Consider the following 13,556-nt stretch of genomic DNA (forward strand, 5'->3'; position numbering starts at 1 on the left):
CCTTTTCTCATTTATCGTTCAGAAAACCCTTGTGCATTTAAGCACATCAACAAGTACACGCTGCCCGTTTACTACCTTTCAAATCCTAAAGCTTGGATGACTCAAGCACAGCTCGAAGACTGGTTCATGAACTGCTTTTTTCCCCAGGCTCGTGAATTTTGTGCAGAGAGAGGTATCCCTTTCCAGATTTTATTGATTATGGACAATGCCCGTGGCCACTCTCCTCATCTGGACGACCTTCAACATAATGTTAGAGTGGTTTTTATGCCACCTAACACAACCGCTCTCATTCAACCCATGGATCAGGGTGCTATTTCAGCATTCAAGGCTCATTACCTCAGAACGACATTCGCACAAGCCATCGAAGCGATAGATTCTGATGCTGATTTATCTTTGCGAGATTTTTGGAAGCAGTACAACATTCTTCAGTGTATCAAGAATATTTCGACCACATGGGAATGTGTAACAAAGAATTGTATGTCGGGAAGTTGGAAAAAGTGTTCTAAAATGTTATGCGAATACATTTGAAGGATTTGAAAAAGGAGAGAAACTGGAAGTGATTACAGAAAAAAATAGTTAAACGTTTTATTATTTTTATTATTATTATTACGGGTATCTCCATGGAGTCAGTAGACTCATCGTGGGAGACCCAAACTAGCAAAACAATATCTATCATATCTCTTCTTGAATTCATTTACAGACAAAGAGCTCACAACTAAGTCAGGCAATGAATTCCACTCATTCACCACCCTCCAGGCAAAAAACCTTGTTCTGACACCTTTGTTAACCACACTCTTCTTTAATTTCCAGAGATGGCCTCTTGTTCTTCCATCACTATCACACAGCTGAAACATTTCCCCTGCATCAATCCTATAAAAACCTTTTAGTAATTTGAATGTTTCTATCATATCCCCTCTTCTTCGCCTATCAACCAATCTCTGCAATCCACAAGCTCTCAATCTATCAATGTAGGGAGCATTTTTTATATCACTCACCAACTTGGTCACTCTTCTCTGAACCCTCTCCACAGCCTCCTCATCTCCAAGGAATCCAGGTGACCAGACCTGAGCACAGTAATCCAAATGTGGAAGTATCAATGCTTTATAAAGGGGAATAATAACCTCTTTATCTCTGGATGTCAGTGTGTTCCTCAACAACTAAGTAATCCTATGTGCAATCTTGGACACCTTAGCAATGTGTCCTCTGAACTTCATCTCCCTATCTACCAATACTCCTAAGTCCCTAGCCTCATCAATCTCTTGGAGTACCTTTCCATCGATGTAGTACACAGCTGGTAATCTTCTAATCCCAAAATGCATGACTTTACACTTTTCCACATTGAACTGACATCCATTTTCTTTTGCCCATTTTACCAGCTTATTTAAATCCTCCTGCAAACTTTCAACATCAGCTTGATTTTTTATTGCACTACACAACTTTGCATCATCAGCAAACAACTGAATATCTCCCTTTAAGCCATTTCCTATATCATTTATATACAAATTAAACAACATTGGCCCAAGCACAGAGCCCTGAGGCACACCACTGGTCACCTGCCTCATTCTGGACTCGGCTCCTCCATACACCACCTTATGGTATCTCTCTCTGAGCCATTCTCCTATCCATATCACCAATTTAATATCCATTCCCATCTGCTCCAATTTGCATAACAGTGTTCTATGGGGTATCCTGTCAAAAGCCTTAGCAAAATCCAGAAGTACCACTGTGTAGCCAGTTCCTTTGTCCAACTCAGATGTTATTCTATTATGAATAGTTAGTAGATTGCTAAGGCAGGATCTACCTTTAACAAAACCATGTTGGCCTCTATAGAGTATCATATCCTGATCCACCCATTCTCGAATTTTGTCTTTAACCAACTTTTCCAATACTTTTACCACTACTCCTGAGATGGTGATTGGTCTGTAATTCAATACCGCAGTTTTAGAGCCACCCTTATGCAAAGGAACCACTTTGCCTAACTTCCACTCCCTAGGGACCATACCAGAGTTCAAACTTAAATTAAATATCCAGGTAAGAGGGGTTGACAATTCATTTGCACATTCACGCAACACCCGAGCTGATATTCCATCTAAGCCTACCGCAGTGTTTACGTTTAAGTTTTGCAATATATTTAATACCTCTGATTCTTTAGCTTCAATTCTCACATTAGGTATTGCTATAGGTATAGAGATAGCCTCACTTGGGTGATAGACTTTTGAGAAGTGATCACTCAGTAACTCGACTATTACATCTGATTTTGTCACTTCAATACCATCAGCACCCACTAAGGTTATCCTTCTGAAGTCATTCTTCCTCTTACTTGCCACATAGCGGAAGAACTCTTTGTGATTACCCTTGATCTCTTTGGCTAAGGTCTTCTCATAATCTGATTTAGCTTTTCTTACTATGCTGGTAACCTTCCTAGCTTGAGCCTTGTACTGCTCATGGGTGTCCTGATCGCCCTTCTCCTTGTAAATTCTCCATAACATTTTCTTTTTTTGCAGTTCAAGCTTGATACTACTGCTCATCCATCTAATGCCTGCCTTGTTTGACCTCCTGACCATGGGGACACAATCTGATATTGCTTTCCTCAGATACCCGCTGATTTTATCCCAAGCACTGCTAACATCTTTCCCTTGCAATATGTTCTGCCATGGGATGGCTGCAAACTCACTCCGAAGCTTGTTATAATTGTCTAACCTGTAGTTCCGTACATACCCCTTCTTAATAGAAAAATCCACAGATTTTGCAACCTCCCAAGTCAATACCACATGATCGCTTTCACCAACTGGAGGTAACGAGAACACCTTACTTATGCATATAACCTCTGAACCAATAACCAGGTCCAACACTCTCACACCACGAGTCCCTTCAGTTACGTGCTGTTTCAAGTAATTATCTCGTAGAAGATATACATCTTCTAGTATGAACTCCATTTCCTTTTTGCTACGTGATATTTCCTCCTTCCAATTGATATCACCATAATTAAAATCCCCCATAATAATCACTAAGCCTTCACTCATTGCACTAAGTTGCTGATGCATGAATTCAATATCTCCCCCCGTACTCCCTGGCCTATAGCAGCATCCAACTGTATATTTGGTTGCGTTGGTCACTATTTCGCACCAGACTGCCTCAAATGAACTCTCATTCACATGTCTATCATCATGATATACTACTTTCTTTGGCTGCAACACATCAGCTATCATCAACAGTACTCCTCCTCCTGTTCTATCTTCTCTATCCTCCCTGAAAATACTGTACCCATCACATTCAATTCCAGTGACCACATCTTCTGCTGACAGCCAAGTTTCACTAATGCCTACAACTTTTGGTGAGATTTCACTGACTAATGCCAAAAATTCTTCTCTCTTATTTCGAATGCTTCTAGCATTGGTATACAAAAATTGCAGATTCCCTCTAGATCTTGTACCGGCTTTAGAACTGATATATAAGTCACTAACCACCGTAGTCCTATGTCGATTTTTATCCCCTCTCTTCTGCAATTTATTCTGCCTATAAGGATCAATAAATACACAATCAGTGCTAAAGTTTCTCTCTCTTACACTCAACCTTTTCAATATTAGTTTCCCTGCCCAATAACTTCAACCTGTTCAGAAAACAATAACTTCTTCAATCGCTTATGTCCTTCCATGTTAAGATGCAGTCCATCTCTAGCATACAACTGCCTTTTTCCTTCAAACACACTCCAAACATCAACAAACTCCAGACCTCTTTTTCTGCACATTCTTGCAATCATATCATTCATTATCATTGCTCGTCTACTTAACTCGTAATTGTCAAAACGAGGCAGCACACACACTATTCTCCCATTAACACTTTTCCTCTTCACAATATCTAATAATGTTCTTAAATCTTTTCCTACCCGATTTATACTACCTCTCAGGTCATTCGTACCCACCATAGCTATCATCTTGTCTGTTTCATGCCCTCTCTTTATTGCTAAAGCCACTCTTTCTATTGTCCCATCAGCCAAGCACTCCTCATGCATACCACTCTCCATACCCTTAATCATAGAATCACCATATATTTTACCACTCATAACTTCATTCAAGTCCACACTCATGGACTCATTCTCTACACTATTCAGCATGACTCTCCCAGCTTAATTACTCAACTCTCTATTACTAACCCCCCCACTCTCACTACATCTCATTTCTTCTAGGCCACTTGTGGTTTTATTATGTTGACTCCCTATCACTCCCATACTATTTATTACTGAATCATTCACCAAAGACTCACCCATATGTAATCCTGTTCTAGTTACATCGGCTAAAGTAATCTCTATAGTCCTAATTTCTCTGTTTAACACATTAAACTCAGCTTTAACTTCCAGTATCTCCTTACCGATCACTTCCACTTCCTCATGAAGAAGATGAAGGTCATTTTTCATTTTCATAAACTCCCGCCGAAGTTCTTCCGCTACGGTCCCGATGTCAGCTTCCATTCCTAAACGCTCCAGCCTATCCCGACACTTCTCACATACGTCGACATTTTCCTTCTTCTCATTTTGCCAGACCGACCACAGATCCTTCACATTTTTCGGTGCATACATATAGCAGTTTCCGCAACGCATCCATTGCGAAAAATCTAACACTGAGCCAGCCTTTCGTGTAGTAGTAGAAGTTTTGCGCGCCGCTGACGTACGTTTCTTGTTGGACGCCATCTTTACACGTTGATATAGTGAAACAAACGGCAGTGAAAACACAATATATACAACACAGTTCTAAACAATAATACCACTGAAGGACACTTGTTTCTAACCGATGCACAATTGCAGCACAATTTGTGACAAAAACCCACACTATATTTAACTTTAAAAACACGTTTTCTAGACTAGCTAAACTCGACCGCCACATTTACCAAGGACACTCAACTTGCAAAAAATCTTAAATTAGAATGTGAAATAGAAGGCGTAGAAGAGTTGTTAGATTTGAAATAAAAGAACTTTCGGATGAAGAGCTGATTGAATTGGAAGCACTGAGAGTGTCAGAAGAAAAAGTGAGAGAGGAAGAAGAGGAGCCAGAAACGAAATTCACTGCAAAGAGTTTTATCAGATTCTTTTTTGCAACTGAATAAGCTGTCGCCAGTTTTGAAGCAATGGACCCTAATGTTGAACGATTCACAAAGGTTGAACATATCATTCAAGATGCTGTACGTTGTTATCGTGAGATGTATGAAGAAAAAAAGAAACAAACTGTTCAAACAAAGCTCATCATGCTCCTCATCAAGAGAACATCTCCTGCCTAAATCCAAGAGCATGACCCTGACGATCCACAACCCAGCACAAGCAAAGATTAAAAACTGATTTTGTAAATTTCATTTGTATTAATTTTTACATTAATTTTAGATTGTATATTTGTGTTTACAGTACAGTATGTACAGTATTATTTTTCACAATATGTACAATATACATAATTATAAATTTAAAAGATTATAAAAATAAATTGTAAAGATGATAAAAAGATTAGAAAGGTTAAAGAATACTGTTAATAAATATATAGCTGATATACGACCAGATCGACTTACAACCTGTCGGTCGTAAGTCAATGACCAAGTGTATTAAATATTGAAATGCACTCTGTAATTTTACTAAATGGAGCATAATGTTTCAACAGAATTAAAAATCAAAATTTATTCCTATACAACTACAGCATTTTAACATGTTTAACACAAACCACATTTTGCTGCAATTTTTTTGTTCGAATTTTGTTATGCTTTTATTATCATTTTTTTTTAACAACTAGGCTTTTTTTTTGTTTTCAGCGAGTAATGCCTTTAATTTCTGACAGTCCTAGTATTGTAGAAAGATTAAGACACATACAAGAGATGCAGAGAAAAGAATTGCACTCTTTCAAAGAGATCTTTGACAAAATCACAGAAGCAGTTGGAGTTACAAATATTCAAGTAAGTAAAGTAATTATTAACTTAAATGGGAGATACTGAGACAAGGAGCGATGAGATCTGGATCCACCTTTGCTACGAGTTGCCAGGGGATGTACTACTTTACCTCAGTCCTGAAGATATTTTCAGGTGCAAACTTAGTTTGCTTACACTTGGATAAAGGATTAAACTAAATTTATTATAACTTAAACCAAGTTGAATGATTAATGAAAAAATCATTTTATTAGATATCTTGTATTAAATAATTAACATTTAATGTAATTAACATCTAATCATTTAATAAAATTATGTTGATATTTCTGCAATATATCGAATTCAATATGTTGCAGAAATCAAAAGTTCAAGTTCACATTCCAAGATTTTCATTATTTTGTATTCATTTGCTATTTAGGTGTTTGAGAATTTCAAAAATAACATTTTAAATATTAGTAATCAATGTACAAATACAGCAATACTGTATTTCTTTTGTGTTTCTTTTTCGTATTTCTTTTGACCTGGCTATATAATTTGAGTCTCAGCACACAGAAAATCTCACAGGAGTGAAAAGAATATATGGACCCTTGAGCAATGGGTGGCTCTGAGATTAGATGTGTCATCTACCTGTCAAACTACCAGTATCTTTGGAGTGGTGGTGAAGCCTTGAGCAATGGGTGGCTCTGAGATTAGATGTGTCATCTAACTGTCAAACTACCAGTATCTTTGGAGTGGTGGTGAAGAGTTTGGAAAAGTTAGTAAGTACTTGCATACAGAAATGGGTTGACAGAGAATATATATACTTTGCAATGAACATCATAAGTTTACAAAGGGAAGATCATTTTTGAGCAACTTGCCCACATTTTATAATAACATGGCTGTTAAGTTAGACAAGGGGAATAGACACATCATGATATGTTTGGACTTTGCTGAATCTTGTCAAAAGTTCAGCATGGAAGCATAAGTTGGAAAGTATTATTATTATGCGACACCTCCAGGGAGTTCAAAGACTCATCAAGGGAAGGTACCTACTATACAACTCTCTAGCTCCCACTCAATTCACCAACTACAATGAACCGCAACTACACCAACGTTATCTACTGCCAACCACCACCACCAGTATCTTCACAGACAATCACAAACATCTATGCTCGCAGTGGGGTTCGAATCCACAGGCTTTTTTTTTTTTTTTTTTGGCTAGAGAGTGGATATGCTTATCACTCGGCCAACCAGACTGGCATGGGATTGGATTATAAACTACTAGTTTGGATAAGAAGATAGCTCACTGACAAATATCAAAAAGTGGTGCAAGGGGGATGTGAGTCTGCAAGATTTACAGTGACTAGTTGTATGCCTCAGAGATCTGTCCTTTGTCCATGGTTATTCACTCTTAACATTAATGGCATTGGGAAGGATTTAACATTAGACATACAACTGTTTCTTGCTGATGCAAATATAGACAGGGTAATCAGGAATGCAACTGACATGAAGTACTCACAGAATGATTTGAATATATGCTAGAATTGTGGACATGTGAAAATGGCTGACATTTCAATGTTAGTAAATATAAAATTAAACCTTGGTATCATGAGATATCCAATGATATATTATATTTACAGAATGTTAGAAGAAATTGACCAGGCTAGGAATCTTGGAGTTTTATTATTATTATTTATTTATTCCAGGTCTCCATGAGTTATAAAACTCACAGGTGTTTTTGACACACCCATGTTAATCCTGTTAATACACTGGTTTCCATAAATTAAGAAACAAAGAGAAAAATCACTAACTCAAAACTGTAAGATGAATTTTTGTTTAATTTGGTGAAGAGTAGTATGATATGAGATGTGAAAGAAACACTCACAAAAATTGTAAATAAATAGTTTAATCCATTAACAAATGAATACATGAAGTTAATACTCAAATTGCCACAATAAGGAATGTGGTTACTCCTCAGCAAAACATTCTAACAACAATGTTTCATAGCATTTATAATTGTATCCAGAAGCTCAGTTAATAATAATAGCCATTGCTAATGCAAAGCTTCCCTGAGTTTCTCAAGGTTTTGGGAGGGAGGTGAGAGCAGCAATGCATATACATAGAGCATCCCAGACATGCTCAATAGGAGCAATACATGCATACTCCATATGTATGATAGTCTCTTCTTGAAGATTTTGGTCCACAAACTTCATTCAATGAGGATGAGCATTATTGTCATGTAGGGTAAGTGATGTCTCTCCTATCACAGAAGCCAGCATACAGATGAACTTAGGAGTTCAGGATCTCATCTCTATAAGTTGCAGTATTCATTGTTCTGCTAGGAAGTATATACAGGTTAGTATGTCCACTCAACAAGCTGCTTCCCCAAATCACCACACCTTCCAAAAAGCTAAACATAGTCTCCTCTTAAATTCTTCTCTTCTTGATGAAAAGCCAAACGGCTATTTTTTCTGGCGAGGTTGAGTATTCTTTTATCCCCTTTACTTCTTCTCTTCTTGTTTTTTTCCATTATGTCTCACTCAAAGCCAAAACATCTAATTTCCTCTCCATTATAACATCTACTAACTCCTTCTCTTTACTTGTGTTATGTTTAGTGTTTCTATTCTCAGTTTCCTTTCCAGTCCTGGTTGTTTATCATTTATATCCATCCAAATTTGATTCCTTTGTCTCTTTTTTGCTTTAATCAGTCTGCTGTCAGCCTTCTCGACTTGATGTAGCTTCAGTCTACTAGGTGAGACAGGGAAGACTCTCACCACAAGAGATGAAAAAAAAAGTGAAATAGAAAAGATTCTTCCCTAGCTCTTGCATATTCAAATAACACTGGGGGAAGGAGAATGGAAAAGAAAGAAAGGAAAAAAGTAGAGTAGGGACTGGTCTACAGATAATATAACAGACATACTATATATTATATGAAGTAAGGCATAGTCTAGCATTAGGTACCTTAGGTTAGCCACTCACTAAAGGAGACCCTTGAGGATGAAGTGTTCTGTCATCAGCAAAATTATGGACATGAAGAGAATGTCCATAATTTTGCTGATGAATTGTGGAGTAAGTGAGATTTAGTGGTCTTTTAACATTACAATTGTTATTTTCGAATAAAATAGAACATCACTGTTACTGAAAGAAGACTATATATATATATATATATATATATATGAAAGAATATTTTTCCCATGTTATCTTAAATATAATTTAGCTTTGATGTAGTTTCTAAATAATTAATTAGTGTTTTTTTTTTTCACTAGAGGTCATGCCAGTAGAATAACCAGTGATAAAATCATTGTTTCTTTAGCTTACTATTTGTAATGTAACTCAGCTTGTCCTTGTATGTTTGCATATACTTGATGATAATCTTAATGTGAAGAATGAAATGTCAGGAAATTAAAAGAGTTATTTATATTTTAACATGGTTGTAAAGTCCACAGAATTGTATTGCTTGAGTGAGAAAGAGAACAAAATTTGGTGTAAAATGGATGATGAATGATACTAATGAAAAGATCCTCCTGCAGATGAAAAGGAGGCAATGGTAAAAGTATAAGGAGAGGAGAGCAGTTGTGTGAGAAACCTAACCTAACCTAATTGGATCTAAGCAGAATCCAAAGGAATTCTTTCATTATATAGCCAGTAGAAGGAGAAATGATTATGGAAGAATAACATTGTTAGACAAAAAAGGGAGTAGGGTAGTGTTTCTCAATGTGGGGCGTATGCCACACAGGGGGCAATTTGAATATTTTTGGGGGCAATTAGAAAATGATGTTGCATTCGTCACCTCATCACTGATATACTCAAAACACTCACCATTGTCGGAGAGGGGGACATCAAAATCTTTGAGGCGTTGAGGTTGGGCATGATCTAAAAATCATTGGGAAATACTGGAGTAGGGTAATGATGCAGAAGACATAGTGGAGTTATTGAGATATTTCATCCTGGAAAAAAGGGTTTTATTGCTAGAGTGAAGGGAAGAGTTCAAGGTTTAGAAGTGCTTACAAATACTACGTTCTCTGTCAATAAGGCAATGGGACTGGACGGGATTTCACTTGGTGTTTTATGAGAATGTGCTAGTGAACTAAGAGCTCTGTTGACTTGGCTTTTCAATGAAATTCTGGCTAAGAGAAAGCTGCCCAAAAAGTAGAGGGAGGGTAGGATTGTCCCATTACATAAGGGCTGTGGTGGAATGGAGGTGTCAAACTCTAAGTCAATTTATATTTATTCTGTACTTGTTAAGATTCTGGAGAAATTAGTGAGAGATCATATGCAGCATTGAGCAGATGATGTAGTGTTTTCTGTGAGGGTCAGTGTAGATTTGTAGGAGCTGGGGGGGGGGGGGGGAAAGAGCTGTTGTTTTAGTAATTAATTGCCTTTTATAACAGAGCAACAAGAATGATGGTTGATGAGAGAAAGGTTAAAGTTAAAGTATATGTGTTTGAATATGCTCTAACTTGGATTTGCAGATGATGTGGATATCAGGTTAGTCAATTAGATTAGAGATTGGCTGTCTGATAGATATCAAATTGTTGTGTATGAGAGAGCAGTGTCAGGGAGACAGAGGGTTACAGGTGGAGACCCATATTGTTTAACCTTTGTATCAACGACATTGTCAATGGATTGCATTGAGATATTCAATTGTTTGCAGATGATGTGAAGCTGGGAAAGGCTATTAGTAATAGTGCTGATGTGGTAGCCCTTCAGGAGGGTTTGAATAAATGCAACTAAATGTAAGGTCTTGAAGTTTGAAATTCACAGATGGAAAGCTGCATATTTGGTTGAAGGAACTGTTCTAAAGGTGGTGGAGGGGCAGAAGACTTTAGGGTGATAATCGAGAAGTTTGGGGACATCACAGAGGTGATGAAGGTGGTCCAGAGGATTGCTGCAATGCTGGGGAGGAGACTGAGCAGCAGAGATCGAAGAGTTATGGTTCCATTGCATAAAATCCTGATCAGACCTTACATAGATAATTGAGCCCAGATTTAGTGTCCCCAGATTTGAAGGGGATAAAATAACCTTGGAGAGGGTGTAAAGGCAGATAACAAAAATGATATCAGGACTGAATGGTGTTGTTAGCTTTTGAGGATAGACTGAGGACATGCAGACTGCAGAGTTTGGTCAATACAAGGAGAAGTGATATGATTGAAACATTTAGACCAGGGGTGGGGAATCCCTCGCCTGTGGGCGAAATTTCGCCTGCAAGTCTATTTCAATTCGCCCCTTTGCTGATGTACTCGTATGTACATCAGCACACTACATACACTATATATAAGAGTTAAAATTTTCCAGTCGCCTGTGGAAGTTTTTAAATTAGCAATTTTTGCCCTTGATACTAAAAAGGTTCCCCACCCCTGATTTAGACTATTGAGAAGTAGTTAAAGGATTGAAATTGGAAAGTTCTTTCATTTGGTAGATCAAAAGGAAGGAGCATGGACAAAAAAAAGCCATCCCTGGAATTGACAAATGGAAGGAGTGAGTAAGAGGATGAGGAGTGGTTTTTTTTTGCATGGAGAGTGGTTGGACACTGTAATGCATGATGGGGTGGCAAGAGTGAAGGCAGTGAATGAGTTTGGGGAGCGGTATGATAGACTTTGTGTTTAAGGTAGGCTTCCCATGAGTGTAATGAATGCATGAAGGTCTTGAATAATAATAATAATAATAATTTTATTATTATTTGGTAACCTCCATGGAGTCAGCAGACTCATAATGGGAAGCCCACTCAACTAGCACCATGTCTATCATAACGAGCTTCAAAATGATTTACACAACCTGCACTTGCAATGCATTCCACTCACTAACAACTCCCTGTAAAAAATCTACTCACTCTCTTCTTCACCGCATCTCTATACAACTTAAGGGATGGCTTCTCTCACTCTTTTTTATAATTTCTTCTGTATTAATCTGATAGAATCCCTTAAATAAATTGAAAGTCTCTATCATATCTCCTGTTTTACTCCTATCCACCAAACTGTAATTCACATTACAGTTAAATAATTCCACCACTACAAGTATCCCTTGCTTAACACGGTTTTGCTTAATGCAAGATTTGATTAATGTGGCGAAATGAATTGAGGCAACCCCTTGATATACGCAACAAGAGTTTTGATTAACGCGCCTTTAACCCTGCGGAGCTTGCAGTTGATCTGACAGATACACGCAAAATGTTTAATATAAATATTCTTACACAATTCGGTGTATAGCTTGGAGGTCATGAATAGCTGTGCATTCATATGCTACGAGTGATATTCTGCACTGTTTTTTGCTGTCAATTTGACTTAACACATGCTATGTAAAGGTTTGTGATATTTGACAATAAATTGTATCTGAGAGATACCGTGACCTCTGATGTCAGTATAGTATGGTTTAGTTGTTTTGTTTTTTTATTCTTTGTTCAATAATTTCTAGATTGTAACTGAAAATAAATAAACCATCATGTATTACTGAAATAGCGAGCCAAAGGCTTATTTATCATACGGGTCCTCTAGGAGATGTACTTTACATTATGGAAAATACTAAGGAAAGTGATCTGGAGCTAACTCCACCTTTATTACGAGTTGCCCATAGGGTTGATTATGCTTGCATCTGCCAAAACTTTTAGTTTCTATATATTTGGCTATGAAATAATGTTAAGTGGATATTGAAACAATATCCACTTAATTTGTACCATCATGTATTATATTTGCAGTGTTTTTTCTTCATGTTTTATTGCATTTTAGCACATACTAGTAATGAATCTATCTCTCAGATATACCACGACCTATGCTGCAGTTTTTACCGCCGCGAGTTCCTCAGGGCATTCCTCCTACGCAGCCTCCTACAAATTATTAATACAGTAATCAATCATGGACGAATTGTAATTTTTACCATTGATTATTAGATTTGATTAACGCGATTTTGATATTCACGATAACATCGATATGAGTTTTAATTTATTTTTCTCTTGCTTGCCAACCTTGGATTATACTATGGCTACTCCTTCTTTTCCTTGATTGTCATTGCCTGAATATAACATTTTGCATTTATTGCTCAGAAAGAGCTCACCAGTTTAGGTCTTTTTTATTTTAGTCACCCCTATTATGTCGATCTGGTACTTATCTAATTCCTCAGCTAGCTCCATTTCTTTGCCATTCAGGCTTCTTATGTTGACAGTACCGATCTTTAACGCTCGTGATGTTGAGTTGGGGTGTGCTTTCAGATTTGTTCCAGTAGCTGACTTTTCACTGTTTGCCCTGGTTCCCTGGCGAAAACAACAGGGGCCTTGTTTAACTGGGCGATGCCCCAGCCGGCATGAAATTCTATCATATTGTACCATCATTTAATATTGTGGTTTAAGCCAATAAGAGTACAATTTCGTCAGCTAAATCCCAAATTGCCAGTCCATCCTCGTACGTTCAGTATCCAGGTAGATACCTAACAGGGTGCATCACGAGAAGGTGAGGATTGGACATTAGGTCAGAAGCCCTGGTCATTTCTCCACATTCCTTTAAAGGCTATGTAGTGGTCTCCTCTCAATTATACAGCTTTGACCCTTAAGCACCCCATGTAATAATAATAATATTTAAAATTGACATCTCTCTCTCTCTCTCTTTCTCTTTTCTGACTAATTATAGCGGTAGGATGGTGGAAATTTTTCCACTTGGTTATACTATAAATTAAAGATGCCAAGAAATTAT

At 37.4% G+C, this 13,556-nt stretch overlaps 1 protein-coding gene across 1 annotated transcript in view; it reads left to right on the forward strand.

The window, feature by feature from the left end:
* Positions 1–13,556, forward strand: part of LOC150103900 (uncharacterized) — a 132,480-nt gene that overhangs the window by 35,264 nt on the left and 83,660 nt on the right. Inside the window, exon 3 of the mRNA XM_090397091.1 lies at positions 5,788–5,928. Coding sequence (XP_090253217.1) covers positions 5,788–5,928 — 141 coding nt within the window. The remainder of the gene's footprint in view (positions 1–5,787; positions 5,929–13,556) is intronic.

The sequence above is a fragment of the Typopeltis vanoorti genome, chromosome 8, assembly GCF_054136105.1.
Source record: "Typopeltis vanoorti isolate ZY-2024b chromosome 8, IOZ_Tvanoo_1.0, whole genome shotgun sequence".
NCBI lineage: Eukaryota > Metazoa > Arthropoda > Arachnida > Uropygi > Thelyphonidae > Typopeltis > Typopeltis vanoorti.